This window comes from Vidua macroura, chromosome 21 (genome assembly GCF_024509145.1).
Source record: "Vidua macroura isolate BioBank_ID:100142 chromosome 21, ASM2450914v1, whole genome shotgun sequence".
NCBI classification, from domain to species: Eukaryota; Metazoa; Chordata; class Aves; order Passeriformes; family Viduidae; genus Vidua; species Vidua macroura.
In genome coordinates, this window is record NC_071591.1 from 2749573 (window position 1) to 2769894 (window position 20322).

At 50.4% G+C, this 20322-nt stretch overlaps 3 protein-coding genes across 4 annotated transcripts; 1 reads left to right on the forward strand and 2 right to left on the reverse strand.

Moving 5' to 3' along the window:
• Positions 1-625: 625 nt before the first annotated feature.
• On the reverse strand, positions 626-4066 carry ENTR1 (endosome associated trafficking regulator 1). Its single transcript, XM_053996278.1, has 7 exons — positions 3920-4066; positions 3625-3843; positions 3101-3174; positions 2859-2970; positions 2287-2349; positions 1103-1239; positions 626-787 (listed from the first exon to the last, which is right to left on the reverse strand). The coding sequence occupies exons 1-7, from the start codon at positions 4031-4033 to the stop codon at positions 694-696; spliced, it is 813 nt and encodes a 270-aa protein (XP_053852253.1). The 5' UTR covers positions 4034-4066; the 3' UTR covers positions 626-693.
• A 105-nt stretch (positions 4067-4171) lies between these two features.
• PMPCA (peptidase, mitochondrial processing subunit alpha) lies at positions 4172-10022 on the forward strand. Its single transcript, XM_053996348.1, has 13 exons — positions 4172-4224; positions 4359-4561; positions 4672-4751; positions 5042-5124; positions 5410-5504; positions 5650-5750; positions 6114-6377; positions 6567-6659; positions 6921-7039; positions 7485-7575; positions 7693-7755; positions 8115-8259; positions 8551-10022. Exons 1-13 carry the CDS (start codon positions 4172-4174, stop codon positions 8718-8720), a joined length of 1560 nt encoding a protein of 519 aa, XP_053852323.1. The 3' UTR covers positions 8721-10022.
• A 191-nt stretch (positions 10023-10213) lies between these two features.
• On the reverse strand, positions 10214-19818 carry INPP5E (inositol polyphosphate-5-phosphatase E). Of its 2 annotated transcripts, none has more exons than XM_053996346.1 (11): positions 19748-19818; positions 17983-19021; positions 16377-16500; positions 16073-16170; positions 15395-15519; positions 15155-15274; positions 14676-14783; positions 13755-13916; positions 13085-13200; positions 12581-12717; positions 10214-11577 (listed from the first exon to the last, which is right to left on the reverse strand). In XM_053996346.1, exons 2-11 carry the CDS (start codon positions 18822-18824, stop codon positions 11445-11447), a joined length of 1965 nt encoding a protein of 654 aa, XP_053852321.1. In that variant the 5' UTR covers positions 18825-19021; positions 19748-19818; the 3' UTR covers positions 10214-11444. The 2 variants fall into 2 exon arrangements, with proteins under 2 accessions (XP_053852321.1, XP_053852322.1); XM_053996347.1 differs by lacking the exon at positions 19748-19818 and adding an exon at positions 19516-19606.
• Between the last annotated feature and the right edge of the window lie 504 nt (positions 19819-20322).

The window sequence follows — 20322 nt, forward strand, 5'->3', positions numbered from 1 at the left end:
CGCAGAGATCGGGCCGGGGTGGGCCCGGAACGGCACCGGGACACCGGGACAGCGGGACACGGCCCTGAACGGCACCGGGACACCGGGACACGGCCTTCAGCGGCACCGGGACACCGGGACACGGCCTTGAACGGCACCGGGACACCGGGACACGGCCTTGAATGGCACCGGCACACCGGGACACGGCCCTGAACGGCACCGGGACACCGGGACACGGCCTTGAACGGCACCGGGACACGGCCTTCAATGGTACCGGGACACCGGGACAGCGGGACACGGCCTTGAGCGGCACCGGGACACCGGGACACGGCCTTCAGTGCCACTGGGACACGGCTTTCAGTGGCACCGGGACACCGCTGCACGGCGTTCGGCGGCACCGGGGCACGGCCACCGCCGGCCGACCCTCGGCCTCTCCCCCTGCGCGGCCGGAGCGCTGAGCGGCAGCACGGAGAGGCGCGGCCGCAGCCTGCGGTGCTCGCGGAGCCCGGGGCGCGGCGGGGCGCACGGGAGGAGCGGCGGCGCCCCAGCGCTGCGGCCGGGTCCGTGCCGCGTTTAGGGATCCCTTGGCTGCGGCTGCGCGTGCAGAAGCCGGGTCTGCAGCTTGACGCGTCAGAATGAGGCCAAGTATCAAAAATTCAGTCTTTAGTAGTGGTTTCCGTATGAAAACAAAGTCCTCCGTGCTGTGTGAGCCCCTCAGTGTCCATCCTCTGACACCTCAGAGATTCTGTCTATGGATTTCAGGAGATCAGCCACGAGCTGCAGGGATTCTGCTCCAGAGAGCAGCTGCCTGGAGTGGGAGAGATGCAGTGTTACATGTGGGGGACAGGCAGCCAGGCAGCTTTGGGGCAGTTTTCCCATATTCTGTGATTTATCAAGCAGTGTTTTATCAGGACTGGAAACTCAGAGACTCCCACTTCCCCACTTATTTTTACGCTTGCAGGAAAACTCATCACAGGTAAGAACACGGAGCAGCTCCTGTGGCACAAACACCAACCCCTGCATTCCAACCCTAAAAAATCCCACTGAGGAGGTTTATCTGTGAGCCCGGGATGCAGCCCCGCGCCTGGGAGGCAGTCGGGAGCGTTGTGGCAGCGCCGCTGACCTGATGGATGCTCGGGAGCTGGTTGTGACCCGCAGCAGGTGCTGCAGCGCCACCTCCGCGTTCTGCCTGGCCGCGGCCAGTCCTGCCTGGCCCGCCCGCAGCGCCTCCTTCTCCAGCCGGCAATTCCTCAGCTCCGCCTGGGGGCAACGGGCAAAATCCGTGAGAAACCACCCCAGAACTGCAGCAAAATCCGTGAGAAACCACCCCAGAACTGCAGCAAAAATCCGTGAGAAACGACCCCAGAACTGCAGCAAAAATCCGTGAGAAACGACCCCAGAACTGCAGCAAAAATCCGTGAGAAACGACCCCAGAACTGCAGCAAAAATCCGTGAGAAACGACCCCAGAACTGCAGCAAAAATCCGTGAGAAACGACCCCAGAACTGCAGCAAAATCCGTGAGAAACCACCCCAGAACTGCAGCAAAATCCGTGAGAAACCACCCCAGAACTGCAGCAAAATCCGTGAGAAACCACCCCAGAACTGCAGCAAAAATCCGTGAGAAACGACCCCAGAACTGCAGCAAAATCCGTGAGAAACCACCCCAGAACTGCAGCAAAATCCGTGAGAAACGACCCCAGAACTGCAGCAAAAATCCGTGAGAAACGACCCCAGAACTGCAGCAGATGCTCGACAGCTCATGGGTGCATTCCCACAGCAGTTGATGGGTGTGGGAAGTAATCATTAACTAACACGAGGATAGTGAATACAATAAACAACGTAATAAATAGCGAGGAGAGCCCCGAACCAGACTGCCTGGAGGGAGTGTCTGCCCAGAAGCACAGAATCAGTGGGGTTGGAAAGACCTCTGGATGTATCCAGCCCAACCCCCTGCCAAGGCAGTGCCACCTGGAGCAGGTGGCACAGGAACATTTCCAGGTGGGTTTGGATGTCTCCAGAGAGGGAGACTCCACAAATTCCCTGGGCAGTTTGCTCCAGGGCTGTGTCACCCTCCATGGAAAGAGAAGTTCTTCCTCATTGCAGTTTCTGGCCATTGCTCCTCACCACTGCAGAGCCTGGCACCATCCAGGCCCTCCCCAGCCTCTGCCAGGACACAACCCAAGCCTTCCCTGAACCTTAAAACACAGCCAGGATTTTCCTCAGAGCCTGCAAAACCCTTGCAACACCCTTTCCCCTGGCTCAGGTCTCAGATGTGTCCCTGCAGCCCCAGCAGTGCTGCTGTGTACCTGGAGCTGTGCATTCTCCTGCCTCAGTTTGGCAGCGCTGCTCTCAGCTTTGGCAGCCCGTTTCTGCAACAGAACAGAGATAACTGAAATAATAAAAATAATCATTAATTGATTTATTATATAATATATATAAGACATATATTAAATATCACATATATATCATATGATATTATATAATATATATAATTCATTATATTCTATAATATATAATAATATAATAATATATAATATATAACAAATATATATTATATATAATAAATATGATAACGTATTATCTATAGTATATAATAATGTCAATAATAATCAAATTTATTAATAATGATAGTAATAATAGTAATGACAACAAAATAACAACAACAATAACAACAACCCAGGCAGCTTGAGCCACATGGGAATGAGTGATTCCAGCACAGAATTTGCAGGGATAGGGTTTGTTACACCATCCTGGATGTTTTAGGAGACAGGAGCAGCTCCCTCCTCACTGCTCCTTTCTGGGATCTGCAGAACCTCCCCACGCTCACAGGGGAGAATTTCTGCCTGACATCTGATCTAACCCCAAAGCCAACACTTACAGTCATCAGCTGCAGATTCTGCTCCACGTGCTGCACCATTGCTTCCAAATCCTGTGCTTCCTTTTCTTCTTTGATTTTGGTTTCCTCAAGCTTCTTCTCAAGCTTCCTCACCCTTAAAAAAACAAGACGTGGCACACAGTAAGCACTTGTACCATTAAGTACGTTTAGGAAGGAAATTCTGGGAAGGCATCAAGAATCTCATGGTTTCATGTTACAAGGAAAATGAAATTCTCCTCACGCACTTGTCTGCTTGAGTTTCAGACAGAATCTGAAGCTTATTGATCTTGCTTCTCAGAATAGCATTCTCTTCTTTTAGCTGAAAAAAAAATAAAAAATTCTTATTAGGATTGAGGTGCATTTTCATAACAATACCAACAATCCAAGATCAATGGCAGAATATTCGGCTTTAATACTGGAAATCTTTGTGCTTTCTAATCCATTCCATCTAAACCTTCAATTTACCCATCTGGAAACCACAGTGGGGGCACAGGAACGTGGAACCACCAGCGTAAATGTGACTAATGAATGCTGCCGATTCCAAATGAACGTGACCTCGAGGGGCCAGAAGCACGAGGCAGTCACCCGGGTCATGAGCAGGGCAGGAGGAGAGAGGAAGAGCTGCAGCTGCCCGCGTTCCCAGAGCTGACTCTCCTCCTCAGCAGCAGCAGCAGGCTGTGACGCCGAGCTCTGGGCCAAGGCACAGCTCTGTGCCCGGCTCAGAGCTGTTCTCACACGGGGCGGCGCCGGGAGGGCGGGCAGCGCTCACCTGCTCGTAGCTCGGCTGCCGGGGGAGAGCCCGGGCCGGGCCCGGGGCGGCTCCGAGCGGGGCCGCGCTGCGGCCGGCGCTGCCCAGGTGGGCCTGCTCCACGGCCAGCGGCTGGTAGCTCTCGCTCCATTCCTCCTCCTCTTCCTCCTCGTCCTGCTCGTCCCCCGACTCTGCGGGCACTGCGGGCAGCGGGGGCACGACGGGCCCGGGCCAAGCCGCCTGCGGAGGGGACAGCGGGCTGAGGCGGGCGTCGTGACGGGGCGGAGCCCGGCCGCGCTGCCGCGCACGGCCTTACCTGTGTGTCCCCGCCGCGGGACTTGGAGCGGACGAACTCGCGGAAGGAGAAGGGGTTGGGCTCGGCCGGGTCCCCCGGCAGCGGCTCCGCCACCGGCAGCGGCTCCGCCGCCATGGCCGCCTGAGGGCGCGGCGGGGCGGGGCCGGCGGGGCGGGGCCTCCCCTTCGGAGCGGACCAATGAGCGCGCGTTCTGCCCCGCCGCGGCCCCGCCCTCGCCCCGCCCCCTGACCCCACGCTCCCGGTGGCGGCAAGATGGCGGCGGCCATGGCGTGGCTGCGGCGCGGCGCCTGCGGCCCGGCCCGGCGGTGAGCGCGGCCCCGGGGGCAGCGGGGGGCACCCGCTTTGTGAGGGGGGATCAGCGCTCGGGACGGGCCCTGGCGGAGGGGCGCGCTCGCACGGTGCGGCCGCAGCCCGTGACGGTGCCCCCGGTGTCCCGCAGGTGCGGGCTGGCGGCCGGCCGGAGCTACAGCGGCGGCGGCGCGTACCCCAGCGTGTCGCTGACGTGCCCGCTGCCCGGCGTGCCCAAGGCCGTGTTCGCGGCGGCCGAGAGCCGGGAGCGCTTCGAGACGCGGGTGACGGTGCTGGAGAACGGGCTCCGCGTGGCGTCCCAGAACAAGTTCGGGCAGTTCTGCACCGTGGGCGGTGAGTACCGGTGGCCGGTGGCGCCCCGGCTGCCCCCCGAGCCGGGGGTGTGGTGGTGGGGACCGGGGTGGGGTGTGAAAGTCACTGGTTTATTCTCTTCTTTGCGGCAGTTCTGGTGAATTCGGGATCGAGACACGAAGCGAAATACCTCAGTGGTATCTCCCACTTCTTGGAAAAACTGGCGTTCTCTGTGAGTACTGCCCTGGGGCCCCCGAGTCTGCACTGAGAGGGCCTGACCCGCAGGGCTCTCTGCACCTGTTAAAACAGATGTGACAGCGCTGACAGACTCACAGCATCTTAATTGCTCATTAATTAGCATGACTGTAATTGTATTTCAAAAGTCTTTGTGGTTTCACGTCCGAGGCTGGCGTGTAGTGATCAAACCATTGGACTGAAAGAGTGTCAGAGGTGTTCTGGGTCACACTGAAGGGTTATAAACAGTTGTTGCTTTACTAATTAATAACACTGGTATCTTCTTAGTCCACAGCTCAGTTTGGCAGCAAAGATGAAATTCTCCTCACCTTAGAGAAGCATGGAGGCATTTGTGACTGCCAGGCATCGAGGTGGGCTGCTCCTTTTCCTGCTGTTTCCTGGGTGTTGTAGCACTGACAGCACTCTGAACCTCTTTTTCTGCTGCCACTTTTTGTTCCCAAGCAGCAGAAATCTGTTTGTTGGGCTGCTGGGAAGCTACAAAAGTGAGCCTGAAAGGATTATAAAACTCAGATCTATTTCATTTCAGAAGCATTTAATGGTTAGAACAGCTTCGTCTGTGATTTCCTGGTACTGAGATGACACTGAATGACCCCAGCAGTGACTTCCCAGTGCACAAGCTGTTTTTTGTGTTGCAGGGACACCATCATGTACGCAGTGTCTGCTGATGCCAGAGGCCTGGACACCGTGGTCAACTTGCTGGCTGATGTAACCTTCCAGCCCAGGTTATCAGGTCTGGCAGCACAATCCTCTGCCTCAGAAAAAACATTTCCACCACATGGCTTGTTCTTAAGAGCTCAGAATTCTCTCTGAAGTGACCTTGCAGCAGCTGGGGGTTTCGTGTAGGGGTTACCATCCCTTGCCTTGTCTCGTTGCAGATGAAGAAATTGAGATGACCCGAATGGCCATAAGGTTTGAGCTGGAGGATCTGAACATGAGACCTGACCCAGAGCCTCTCCTGACAGAAATGATCCATGCGGTAACACACTGGGAATTGCTGCTGCTTTCTCTTCCTCGTGTTTTTTGGCAGCTCCAGACTGTTCTAAAACCAGATTTTCTGTTATTCAGTTTCTGTGACGGGAGAATTTGGCTGTCCCTTCACTTTGAAATCCAGCATTCTCCACATGTGGAAGATTCTAACCCAAACTAAAAAATAATTCCATCTGTAACTTCCCTTTGTTGATGTGGGTGACAAAATGTTACTGAGTTGCACTGACATTAGTGAAATACGCTCAGCTTTTCCTCTCTCAGACGTGGGCTTAATTCCAAAGCAAAAAGAGGTTTAGACAGGGGTTTAGGGAAAAATGATGTTTGTGACTTTAACGTGCCTGTTCCCTTTTAGGCAGCCTTCAGAGACAACACAGTGGGACTGAACAGGTTCTGCCCCGTGGAGAACACGGACAAAATCGACCGGGACGTGCTGCACTCCTACCTGAGCAGTTACTACACCCCAGACAGGATGGTGCTGGCTGGGGTGGGCATGGAGCACGAGCACCTGGTGGAGTGTGCCAGGAAATACCTGCTGGGGGTGGAGCCCGTGTGGGGCTCTGGGCAGGGCAGGGCCGTGGACAGGTCCGTGGCTCAGTACACCGGAGGCATCATCAAGGTAGGTGTTGCATCCTTGCTGGGATTTCTCTCCAGGCTTTTGCTTTCCTTAAGTTGCATTTCATGAGTAAGAGCCCAAACTGGCCGTGACAGCTCTTAATGGGGTGGCATGGTGATTGTATCAAAGGTATCAAACTGGGTACAACAGCTGTGAAAATTTGGGTTAATGATCTGTCTGCCCTTCCCACAGGTTGAAAAAGACATGTCAGATGTGAGTCTGGGCCCTACTCCCATCCCAGAGCTCACCCACATCATGATTGGGTTAGAAAGCTGCTCGTTTTTAGTAAGTATTAACCTGAAATCCTTCATTTTGCGTGCCCTACACTTGGAGTACATATTCCTTGGAGAATCCCAGGAACACTGATTCATTCCACAAACATTGACATTTCTGCTGCTGCACATAAAAACAAGCAGCATTTTCCACGACACTCTGCTGAAGGCCTTGACCTTCACACTGCTCTTGTGCTGTGTTTTTTTCCTCCCCATTACTCACCCCAGACCCTCGAGAGCTCTGCCATGACCTGAGTTTGTTGTTCCAATCCAGGAGGACGATTTCATTCCTTTTGCGGTGCTAAACATGATGATGGGAGGTGGTGGCTCTTTTTCAGCTGGAGGGCCTGGCAAGGGCATGTTCACCCGGCTGTACCTCAACGTGCTCAACAGGTGGGTTTGTCTTGCTGTTTAAGGGGTGCCAGAAACAATCTTGTAGCAGGTTTACATGGGGGGGAAAAAAAAAAAGCAAACCCCACCAGGTTTTACATCAGTTCATTCTGCTTGGAACGTGGGACTGGTGTGTCAGTTGGCATTTTGAGAGTGTGGAAGTAAAGGGCAGAAGTGCCCAGGAATTGTGTTTTCTTCTGTCTGTGCTTTAATCAGGGAATATTAACTGGATTGGCTCTGTATTGTCCTGGGCTTGGTCTCAAGGATTGAAGCCGAGAGAAGGGAGTAGATGCCACATGCATAAATTGTCAGAGGCAGGGATTGACAATTCTCACTGCACTGCTGAGAATCCTGAGAATGCACTAGGAGGGTGCTCACTGTCCATGTTTAATTTTTACATTGTAAATTCTGGGTTTTAAATTTTAAAATACTGTTTGTATACTCCCAGGCACCACTGGATGTACAATGCCACCTCTTACCACCACAGCTATGAGGACACAGGTCTCCTGTGTATCCATGCCAGTGCAGATCCAAAGCAGGTACAGAGTCCTGTACTCAGAGGCAGGAGTACTTAAACAGTAACCACATCAGTAGCAGAATTCTGTGGACATGAGAAGCATTGTTCTGATCTTCTTTCCGTGATGTGTTTTCCCCAGGTTCGGGAGATGGTGGAAATCATCACCAGGGAATTCATCCTCATGGCAGGAGCAGTGGGAGAGGTCAGCAGCACATTTGAGTTTGCAGATGGTCTTTGAGCTGAAATAATCCCTGGAAGTGTCCAAGGCCAGGCTGGACAGGGCTTGGAACACCCTGGGATGGTGGAAGGTGTCCCTGCCCATGGCAGGGCATGGCACTGGATGGGCTTTAAGGTCCCTTCCAGCCCAACCCAGTCTGGGATTCTGTGAATGCATTGCTAGAATGGATTTTCATAGATAATTTTGTTATATATTTCTGTAAAAGAATACAACAACATTAGCAATGCATCTACAAAGAGAGAGGTGTCTGCAGAACTCTTCCATGTTACCTTGTACTACAGACCAGCAACAAGATTTTTTTAAAGGTTTCTGCTCATTCACAGGTAGAACTTGAGAGAGCAAAGACACAGCTCAAGTCCATGCTCATGATGAACCTGGAGTCTCGGCCAGTGATCTTTGAAGATGTGGGGAGGCAGGTTTTGGCAACAAACACAAGGAAGCTACCTCATGAGCTCTGTGACCTCATCAGTGAGTAGACAATGCTTTGCCTTGCCTTGAGGGAACTGTGGGTACAGTTAAAATACTCTTGTAGCACTGATGAATTACCTCTGAAAGTCTGGGGGCATAAATACTACAGAAATACATTTCAAACTGAGCTTAATTGCTTTCACAATTAACAACACAGGGGTTATTTTAGTCAGAAAGAAGGGAAAAGAAGAATTATGATAGAGGAGATATGGTTTTCTGAGCATGGGGCTAAAGCTGCTTTGTGCTGTTCACAGTGGAGGTATCACAGCTCTGCCTTCTTTCTGCCTGCAGGCCAGGTGAAACCGAGTGATATCAAGAGGGTGGTGACTAAGATGCTGCACAAGAAGCCAGCAGTGGCTGCCCTGGGTGACCTGACAGATCTGCCCACGTACGAGCACATCCAGGCCGCCCTTTCCAGCAAGGACGGGCGGCTCCCGCGGCTCTACCGCCTCTTCCGATAGAGCAGCGCCTCCTGCCCGCCTCAATCCCTTCTTTTTTAATGGTTTGTTTTTTGATTCTCATGTTGCTGTACCACCCTCCCTCCCCCAATGCTCCCAGGCATTCTGTGCAACCGTGGAGCTGAGCAAAGCTGCTTTGGAGCACTGGACTGTGAAGGGCTCGTGTAAGGAGCCAGCACTGGCTCTGGAGGAGGAGTTTGACCCTCTGAGTAGGGTCAAACTTCTCTTGGCTTTGGGGAGAACAGAGCAAGCCAAAATATTCATCACTAAAGCACATCTCTGAGCAGTCAGTCACTGCCTCTTCATCACCCCAGCAGTGGAAGTGGGGCTGTCACATGAGGCCCCACTGTGCCCTTCCTGAGGAATGTGTGGCACCTTAAACAGCTTGGCTTACATGTCTGAATTCAGAGAATATTTATAACTCTTAACCAAGGTGAACAAAGACTTGGTCAAACTGAATTAGGAAAATAATAGTTACTGTCCCTGTGAAGTTAGGCAAAAAGTTTCCTGCAATCCAGATTTTGTTACAAATTGTGGATCCATTTCATCAGTGTAATTCATCATCTGACAAGGAACCGCCCCCCTGGGAATAACTTCATCATCTTGCTAGAGGTCCAAGGAAAGCAGCCCCATGACAGAACCAATTTTCTGTGGAGTTCCTCTGCAGAGGTACTGTACATAATGGACACTTACTTGAGAATGAGATCGATCCTATTTAGGTTTTTCACTTGGACATGAACTGTGCTAAAGAATAAAAGTTCTTTTCCTCCAGAGTTGCTTTACAAACAGTTATTAAAGGAGTTGCTGCTGCTGCACCTTAAACTCGTGCCTCATTTCCTCAGTATCACCCAGATGGACTTAAGGCCTTGCAAAAAGAAGACACAATCAGTCTCACAGCAGAGATGTGGCTCAGCTGGAAGTCAAGATAACAAAATCACAACATTTAGAAACACGATTTTGACTGACGCCACGTCACAGAAAGCCAAGTGCCACATGCGTGGCATGCTAAAGAAATGGAGACTCAAAAGAGGAATAAAACATTGGATTTTTATAATCCCCTAATACATGGGTTTAGAAATACAAGACAGCTGCACTGCAGCTCTTCACTGCTAGATGTGTATGGTAAGGAGCAATGCAGCTGGGAGCAGAGCACTGTGAGGCTGCTGTTACCTGCTTTACCCCATCCTTTCCTCATGCAACTCAAAAGAAAACGTTGCATTGCTTCCTGCAGAGCCCACAGTGTGGAAGTCCTGTTCAGTTGTTGTGTATGCTTGTGAGGAAATAAAGAGACCTCTGAACAACTGAGCAAGTAGTAAGAGTTGTGAAATCCATCTGCCAAGGGTTTCCTGAGCTGGCCAGTGGAGCGTGCTTTGTTCAATGCAAACAATTTCAGAGAAATCTGTCCCACCCCTCCAGCTGAAGACATGGCCCAGGTCATCCAAACACACACCACACAAAGAACTCTGGTTCTGACAACAATAAAAGCTGATTCTCACTTAAGGTATTGCATTAATTTATTTTTATTCCTTTAAAAAGAAAGGAAATCCAAATACCTGATGGCTACAGACAGGTCAGTGCCATAAATGTACCGCAGAACAGGAGCCTGTCCTTGGACAGGTTGCATAGTCAGCAGCACTTCCTCCAAGGTGTTTGCATGATGTTTTAGGTCCTAAGGTGATTAATGATCCCATCTGTGCCCATGAGGAGTTCTTAATTATTAGCTGTACTTAACATTTTACCAGTGCCATACTGGTCCTTGTAGTATATATAGCCTTAAGACAACACTACCTCAGAAATAGCAAGTTATTCACAGTTTACTGATCTGGAAAAATAAAACCAAAAGGAATTGACTGTGATTGGAGGTAATGGAGCTGTGTGGAGCTGAGTGGCTGCAGTTGCTCTGCAAACCTCCCTGGTGCACTCACTTGGCATCACTTTGGTGAAGCATCACACAGTGCCTGTTCTCAGATCAATTCCAGCTCCTGCTGCTGGAGGCAGGTAGTGCTTAATCAGCCCTGGGGAGGACAAGTGAGTTCAGGAAGGGATTGCTTCAAGCAGTCTCAGCAGACAAATATATGGCCTGAGAGTTTGGTATTTACCCCCTTAGTAACAGAAGGCCTATAGAATGATTATTGAAAGGCAATGTTTCTACACTTCAATGTACAGGAGTACATTCACACACAATTTGCTGTGGAGGACCCAAAAAGCCCAACACAGGAGCACCATCCGTATGCACAACTGCCATGAACTGGTCCCTGTTACTCCTTGTACAGAATACCAACACTTGGCTACAGAGAAGGAGCAAACCCAACCCCACACTGGATGGAAGTTAATCTGACCAAACCAAAGAGACAAAGAATTCACCTTTCTGCAGGCTTTTCTTAGGTCCCCTGCCCTGGATGATGCCAGTTCCAGCAGCTGTGCCCCAGCGTGGAGGGGAACCAAGGGTCTGCTACCCAGTGGCTTTCTAAGATAGTCTGGTTAAAAATAAATCAATTACACCAGTTGGGATGGATGTCTTAAAGAACTGACTCCTTTCCTTAGGCAGAAGCACTTGAGCTACATGGATTAGCTCATGCAAATGAATCCAGGATGAGGTTTAAGACATTCTTCACAAGCCACAGCAACTGCCAGAGGTGCTTAAGCAGACAATTCCCTGCAGAGTTTGCCATGGTCTGAAATCCTCTTTCGGGGCACCTCTACCACAAGCACTGCAGAGCTTTCAGCTCAAGAAATGCTACATATGCTGCTGGATCTTTGGTCCTTTTGTTCCCGGCGTTTCAGAAGTTCCCTTGTGGCCCGCCTCCTTATTCCGATTAAATACAGATCTCTGTCAAACAGCCCTGCAGCCAGGGGGATGCTGCAACAGGAACACAAGCCAGCAGGTCAGGGCATAAATATGTTCTTGTTTGCCCAGCATTTCCCTACTACTTCATACAACAAAGGCCACAAATCTGATTTTTACTTTCTTAAGGCATTCAGCGACTGCTGTGGGAGAAACAAGAGTTGTTCTTCCACAGCAACAAGGTTTTTCACAATACTTTAAAATGCTGTTGTAAAAGGGAAATGTACTTTAAATTTTAGCATGAACTCACCTGCTTTCATATATAGAGTACTTTCTTAATGACTCTGAACTAAAACCCACTCATTTGAAAAGCTATACCAGGTTACTGTTAACTTGGTGTACTCAACTGGTGTGGTTCATCTCAACAATTCTTACCTTGGTCTCTTCTAGAGAGGAAACCTGAGCAGCCCATCACACACTGCTATTTAATGGGTATTTAATACCCAGAAACAAAAATTCCCATTGTAATTGCACTGCTGATCAAATACTTTGAGAAATCAGTTTTTTAGATATTCAGCTCTTGAAATCCCTGACCATGTTACTCACAGAAAGAATAATTCCAAACCAAATTTCCTAAGGAGTTCTACTAATACAACAGCCTACAACAGCCTACGTAGGACATTAAGAACCTGGAGGATCTCAAAATACTCCACTGACATCCAGCTGTGCTGAACTGCAGCCACCAATGGGGAGGGAAAGCAGAACTGATCCTAAACAGGGAAAAGGGAAGAGAAGAGGAAAGCTGCCCATGCTGATAGGGAAAACAAAGAGCTGCCTCTCAGATAAAACACAGATTTCTATTCAATTCCAGTGGGCTCTGTTTATCCCCCTCAGAAGGATTAAGAGACCTGGCAGCAGGGATTTCAGCTGTCAGGGCAAGGTTTAAGCTCTTAGTGCTCTGACCACCAGCATGCACTGGGTAAAACCCAAACAGGCTGCAGGGATAGACACAGGAGAATATCCTCGGGGTCACTGGAGCAATCATGGGCAATCATGTGGAGCTGCAGGAGGTACTCACTTGTCTCTGCCAGGCCTCACTTTCACACGAAACAAGGCAAACACAGGTCGGTGGTCCGAGGTTTTGATGACAGGACAAGAGGAGTATTTGACAGCCTGGATGTCATCCTTGTAGCGGCTGCGGAACACAACTCGGTCCTGGAGGCAGGGGGAGAGGGGACAGTGAGGGTGACCCCCTCTGCACATCACCCACCCTGGAAAGCAGCACTGCTTCACAAGAGACAAATCCATTCACTCATCACGCTCCCCTTGGTGAAGTTAACGTGTCCTTGGATGGGGATCCATTCATTCATTGTCTGATCCCAACAGTTCTGTGCCAGCTCTGAGCACAGGGGAGAGCTGCTCACACAGGATGTGTGGCAGGGAAAATAAGGTTAACAGCCTGTGCCAAACTCTCCCTGTGCTCACAAATTCAACCATCCTCTCTTCCAGGAGTCCCAGCTGCCCTTAAGCAACAAATCTCAGCTCAACTGAATCCCCTTTGACTTCTGAAATCATCCCTTACCGTGTAGGAGGGAGTCCTTTGTTTGGAAGTGGTGTCATAGCTGTCCTTTCCTATGTCAAACTTGTAGGAAGGACGGAAATGGATAGCAGCCTCTTGGAATCCTTTGAAAATAGACCCTGCAAGGGAAGGGGAGAATGGCATGAACAAACTCCTCCTTCCTGAGAACCGGGCACTGTGTCTGCTAATGCTGGCTAGAAACAACAGCCATGTACATCCCAGAAAAACCTGGGCTTGGGCTCCAGAAAGGGAGCAAGTTCCAGTCCTGACATGGAGAGGATAAAGAATAGCCAGTGGCTGTTTAGTCAGTGGTCAGTTAAACAAAGAAGAACTGGTCCATGCACTTCCCCTTCCACTGAAACTCCTGCTGCTTTGCAAATGCTGTTCAAATCTAAATTCCCTGGACACTGGGACAGAAAGATGCCCGGGTTATGGAGGAGTCAGATGAAACAGCAGCAAATGGCTTGGGAGGGTACATTAAACAGAACAAACTGATACAGCAAAAGGTCCCTTGACACACTGCCACTGTATTTGACAGCTGCTGACTCCCTTTAGGGAACTTAATCAAAGAAAGCAGGAATGGTCTCCAGGAAATGGGGACTGGGCTGACATTACTCCTGTGTGTAGGTATCCTTGTTTCTGGAGAGGAGGGGGATGAACAGCTGGCCCTTACCCCGACTCATCTCGCTGGTCAGCTGGTCATACACCAGGAGCTTGGACACATCTGTGTCCGGGTTCTGGTTCAGGATGGAATCCACAGTCTCCCGATCCTTATTCAGCCGGAAGTTGAAGTCCCCAAACCAGAAAACTTCATCAAACCGAGTTGTGACATCACCTGCAAATTCACACCACAGGTGTTCAAGGGATGCTGCTGAATGTGTTCGAGGAACAGGAAGAAATTCTTTCTTTTCACTACCTGGAGATGTGATATTGAATATGTTTTCTACCTGTGATCCCTACTGAGTATGGGAATTAACAACCCAGGAGAAAACAGAACAGAAATGTTAAAAACCATAGAAAAAGCTGAAAAAAGACCAAACTATCTATAGGACCTAACACCAGAGGGAACACAAAAAGCTAATGCTACACTGCAGATAAAGAGTATATTCAATTTCCTAGTAGAAGGACCTAATTATCTATCTAGGTATCAAGTTGTCAGCACAGTACTAGGAAACAATAATGGACTTTGGCAAACAATGCTCTGACCTGTGTACATGCAAAGTGACATAAGGTTTATTCTCTTAAATTTGAATAATGTAACTCCTAATTGTTCTAGAAAACACCCAAAAAGTGAAACACATCTGTAATATTAATAATAATTAAACCAAAATTGTCATATTGCTAAAAAAATACATCGTGTAAAAATTCCATTTTGAATTTTCTCTCTCCCATTTCAATTTTTTTCTCAAATTCCCAATTTCAAGAAAAAAAAAAATCATGGGAGTAATAACCATCCTCAGACAAAAAGCCCTGTAGTTTCTTTTTACACAGTCTCAAATTATCACTCTTCTTGTCTCTTCCCCAGTGCAGACTGAGAGATAATGCACAGACTCTGCTGACCTGGGCTCCCCCACCCTCGTGGTTTCACACTTACTAGAACTGGATCGATATGGATTTGTGTCTGGAACATTCTTGGGGAGTGTAAGGGCTTGAATGGTTTTATTGTAGTCCAGTTTCCTCTCATTCACTTTACTGTCCCCAGCTGCAAGACAGAAACCCCATTACTGCCAACGGTGAATAATTTTCATTCAATGATCATTTTTTGTTATACCAGGAGCTTCCAAAGGGTATCAGACATTTTCCACATGTAAAATGTGACACTCTGGTAGTGTCTGCACTGAATAATGATGGCAGAAAGTGTGGGAAAAGGGACACAATGGTGCAGAGTTCATTTCTGTTTCCATAAACACAGTTCTTTTGTAAGTTTGTTACCAAACAAACCTCCTCCCTTATCATTCTCAGCTCAGCAATCCTGAGCTTTGGCTTCAGCCTGTCCTGCTTCTTCACCTCTGTACAGCTCCCTCCCCTCCTCCCTCAACCAGGACACTCGTAGCAAGATTGCAAATGTCTCACATGTGAAGTGGGAGGTGATGAAGAGAAAGGAGGTCCCAAAAAACGTGAAGCTGATTCCCAGAGCTCCCTTGGTTTTGATCTGAGACACGATTCGAGTTGTCACCGTGGCATACTCCACTTCTGGAAGGAGGAAAAGAAGATGCCGTTACTGAAGCGCTTCTGCCAGTGAGCAGGGAGGTTAGGAGAGGGAGAAAAGGGCAGGGCACAGGCTGGCAGCAGCGCCTTCAGCTCCCCACACACCTGAGCAGAACCAGATGAGGTCCCTGCGGATGAACACGGACATGTAGAGCACCCCGTGAGCAGCCGAGTGCAGCAGGACGTAGTGGGGGCCCAGCGTCTCCTGCAGGCGGATCTCCCACTCTCTTCTGCAGGAAAGAACAACAGCTGGATCACACAGACAGCACAGGAGACAACAACCAGGAGAGCACATCAGCCTTGTGCACGCAGAGCAATCCCTCTCACACACAACATCAAGGCATAAGCAAAACATCCCTGCACTGAGCTAAGGGGTGGCTGCTGAGGTGCCACAGAAATCAGCAGAGCTTTGCCACCAGGATGAAATTCTGTACGCACAGAGAAGCTGTTCCAGCCCTGGGAGTGTCCAAGGCCAGGCTGGACAGGGCTTGGAGCACCCTGGTCTAGGGCAAGGTGTCCCTGCCCATGGCAGGGGGTGGCACTGGATGGGCTTTAATGTCCTTTCTAATCCAAACCATTCTGGGATTTTATGATTTACAATCTCTGTCACTTTTTCCTCTAAATCCCATCTCCTCTGGTGCTCATGCAATAGAATTCAGTCTTGTTAAATGGGATGATTATTGAAAATATTAGGAATACAGTGGAGACTATTTCTAGTCTAATTCAAAGCAAAATGATTAGTTAACAATAAAAGAAGATGGTTCATTACATTGTTTTTGCTACCTGTCTGGACAGCCTTCTTGAACCCCAATGACATACATGTCCTGGGCAAAATCTGGATCTGTTGGCAATAAGAAGTCATCCAGATTCACTGGAAGTTCCTATTACACAAGAAATTTAAAACAAAAAGAAAGAAAATAAAAGCAGTATTAATTATGCAAATATTTACTAGAAAAATACCTTGTAATTTGACAAAGATGATTGTCAAGGAACATAGTCTTGAACAGAAGGACATCATCCCAGTCCTCTCAGTAGAGCTGGGGTGACTTTACTGCCAAAGGACCTGTGAATTCCTCTGTGCACCTACCTTCTGCCCCTGCATGTTCCAGGTGGCCACAAAGATTCCCATATTCCGATTAGGGAAATATCTGCTGAGTTCTTCTGCTCCCATTAAGGCACCACTTGCCAGAAGGCTGCCTTCCAAATAGCTCCTATGGACAGAAGACCCAAAAAAGAGCATTTAAGGAAAGGGCATGGCAGCTGGGATATTGATGTGTAATGTTTGGATCTTGAAGTAATCAAGAATACACCTTTAAGAAGGAATTTAATATTTATAAATTGTTCTGCTTGCCTGAAGTTCCTTCCAAAGCCAGGACACAAGGGTGATGGTGAGGCTGATGCTGCTCAAGTTCTGTGATGAGAAGAATGAAGCCATCCAAAGTCTTCAACCCCACTAAACTCATCCAGATACAGAACAAAGAAATTGGTTTGATAACCTCAGGGTGCCCAGAGCAGCTGTGGCTGCCCCTGGATCCCTGGAAGTGTCCAAGGCCAGGCTGGACAGGGCTTGGAGCAGCCTGGGACAGTGGAAGGTGTCCCTGCCCATGGCAGGGCTGGCACTGGATGAGCTTTGAGGTCCCTTCCACCCAAAAATTCCATGATTCTGTGATCCCATTAAATTTGAGTACCTTGAAGCAGCTCAGTTTACTTCAAACATCAAAACAGCTCCACCATTCCCAGTGTTCTGGCATCAGGTTTCTTCTAACCAAAAACTCAAACTCACATCCTTCCTTCAATTCAGCTTCAAGAAAATAATTTATTGAGCCTGAGGTCTCAAAATATCCCCTTTGGGAAGGACAGATGCATCCCACAGCACCTGCCTCTCTGAAGGATATGATTACAGAGGTGAGGGACGCTGGCACAGGGACTGCACGTTGAATAAGCATTTTTAATCTTGCTTAAGCTCTGCAAAAAATGATGAGAGAATAATGTCAGGGAGTTCTGGGCAAGCCAGCACCGCCCGCCTGGCTCCAGCTGCTTTAGGGAGGAATGGGAAAGAAAACCCTCATGGCAAACAAGTAACAATCTATCTTTGGGGCTTTTTTACCAGCTAGTAACACTTTAATTTATCTCAGAATTCTTTCCCCTCTACTACTGACTCCCACGCTTTGGATCAATGATTAGGTTTTTCCCTCCTGCAGAGGAGCTCCTGTGGGATACTGGAGTAGTTCCCAGCACATAATTTGATCCTGCCAGAAAGCAAACAAGTGCAACCTCTGCTCAGCACCTCACAGGACTGTGATGATGCTGCATGACAATCTCAATTTAAAATATCTGGTGTTATTTTTTTCTGTCATTTATCATTTTGGTTCAAGCCCAGTGTACTTTTAGATTTTTCTAAAAAACAGTTTTCCCAACTGCTGGCACGCACAGCCGCCACTTCTTAATTCTCAAACGAGATTATGTTAATATTACAAGCAAACTGACAGCAAACCAGACTCAGATTTACGAAAATACTTAGCTAAAAGGAGCAAATGCAGAGTGTTTGTACTGATCTCTTCATCTTCCAACTCTCTTCACAGCGGGTTAAATAACAGAACGGCTTTTGAGCTCACAAGTTCCTCCCCCTGCCCAGTGGGATTCTCCTCCCTGCTGACACCCCAAAAGCAGGAGGAAAGCTGGGGGAGCCCTACCTGCTGCGAACATCCTTGGCTCGGATGGGAGTGAGCACGCTGAAGGTGGATTTCATGGAGTCTGTGGAGCAATTGTCATAGAGCGTCCCATTGCCCTGCAGCCTGGAGTCGCTGAGGCTGCTGCTCACCCTCCCAAACTTGTGCTGAGAATAATGTCGGTAATCCAGGCAATCCGAGTCGATCCTATTAGCTGTCCTCAGTGAGTGGGAGGCCACGTTGAGCTCCATGGGGGGCAGGGGGCGGGCCGGCATGATTTGGGACAGCCGGGGTTTGCCCCCCGCGAACCCCTTCCCCCGCAGGAGCCCCCCAAAGGCACTGGAGATCTCGGAGGCTCGTTTGCCCAGGTCCGAGGCGCCTCCCCTGCTCTTCCCCCCGGGACTGGCTTCCAAGGCGTCTGGTGAACTGTGCAAGGAATCCTGCTGGCAGCAGGGATTGCAGGGGCTGGCCCTGCCCCTGGTGGGAGGGCTGGGGGACGCTTCCTGCAGGGAACCGTTGGAGGAGCTCGTCTCGTTGGGATCAGTCAGACTTTCCTGGCTCGTCCTAAATCGTCTCCACTTCCTCCAGCTCTTTTCATCCAGGGATGCAGCACGTTCCAGCCGGGGCTTCCGAGGGGGCCTTGGAGTGATCGATTTAATTTTCATATTAGCTTTGAGTTCTTCTGGCAGAAGCTTTAAGGTCTCACTTATGGGCGTGCCTATTTTCAGAGGTGCCCCATCGCCCCCAGCCTCCTTTTTGGCTGCTTTTCCAGCTTTTTTTGCCTGCAGGTCCTGTACTGCTCCACCCTCCATGCTCCGAGTAAGACACAGCCTTGAGTGCTGCGGAAATCCATTCGGAGTACTCATTGTCCCCCAGGTACCAGCTGTGGATGCTGCTCCAGGTGAAAAGTTCCTCAAAGCATACTTTCCTTCCCTTTATCACAGGGCTTTACTCAGCCAGCAAGACATGGGAACTGCAGACAGCTCAGCCTTTAGCTGGGAATGAAGGGCAGGTGAATGTGCAGGCAGAGGCATTGTCTGCAAAATTCCAAGCCGTGGGGTACCTGGATTCCCCCAGGAGAAAGACGTAAGAAGGAAAAGTTATCGAGCTGCAAACTGTACTCCTCGATCAGAAAGCATCTCCTTGCAGGACCTCCCTCTAGCACAACTCACACCTTAACGTGACCTTGTTAGAAAATCACTGTTCTTTCCCGTTTTTTTTTACCCCAAAAGCAGAGCAGAGACCTCCTGTACGGCTGTGTATGCCCTTCTTTAAGGGAAGGCAGCGTGCCCTGTTAGCACGAAGGGGAATTTAAGCTGCACAGAAACCTCAGCTCGTTGTCCTTGCTGTACACAGGCGTCACCAGCACGACCAGCCCGCAGCACCGGCTGCCCGAGGCCAGGAAATTTCCAGCGATCCCACAGCCGGGAAATCGCTGCCGCCTTTTCCTGCCTTGCACCAACCCCGCTCACCGCCGCTGACACCGAGAAAATACCCCAGGGGTGGCTTTAGGGTGCGGGAACGGGCTTCGAGTGCATTTCTACACGGGGGAAGCACCTCGTCATTCTGCGGCTACCGCGGACCAGCCTCCCCCGGCCCTGGGAGGGCAACACGCGGGGTTTGAACGCAGCCCCGAGCGCGGGTTTGGCTCTGAGGGGCCGCCGCCCGCATCCCCCGGCCGGGCGGGCGGGACCCGGCCCCGGCCCTCACCCTCACAACGGCCGCGCCCCCCGCCCGCCGGGGCCGCCCCTTGCCCGCCGCTGCGGGCGGGACGCGGCCCGCGCCTCACCCGGTTCCTCACGGCTCCTCGCCGCTATCCGCGATCGCAGCGTCGGTGCCGGTGCCCGTTTCGGTGCCCGTTTCGGTGCCGGTCCCGGTGCGGCCGCCCCGGCCCGGCCGTGGCAACGGGGGAAGCGCTGGGGCGGGCCCGCCCCGCCCGCAGCGCCCCCCGGCGGCCGGAGGAGCGCCCGGCAGCGATCGCGGAAAGTCGCGGCCGTCACGACACGGGACGAAGGCGGTGTTTAAAAAGCAGATTAAAGTAAACGTGTTACACTCGAAGGAGTTTAAAAGTTGCCTATACTGAGCCTAAAGCTTAAATTTTGTACATTTCAGTACAAACACTGATCACAGGATCACAGGCTGAGGATCACCCCGTTTCCAGCCTTTGCCATGGATACGGACAGCAGCTACACGCTCCAAGCCCTGTCCAGCCTGACCTTGGACACTTCCAGCCACGGCTTCTCTGGGCAACCTGTGCCAGAGCCTCTTCACCCTCACAGGAAAGGATTTCTTCCCAATACTGCATCTAAACCTGCTCCGATGAAGCTGTTCCAAAAACCAAACACTTCAGGCTGCCTTTCCTCA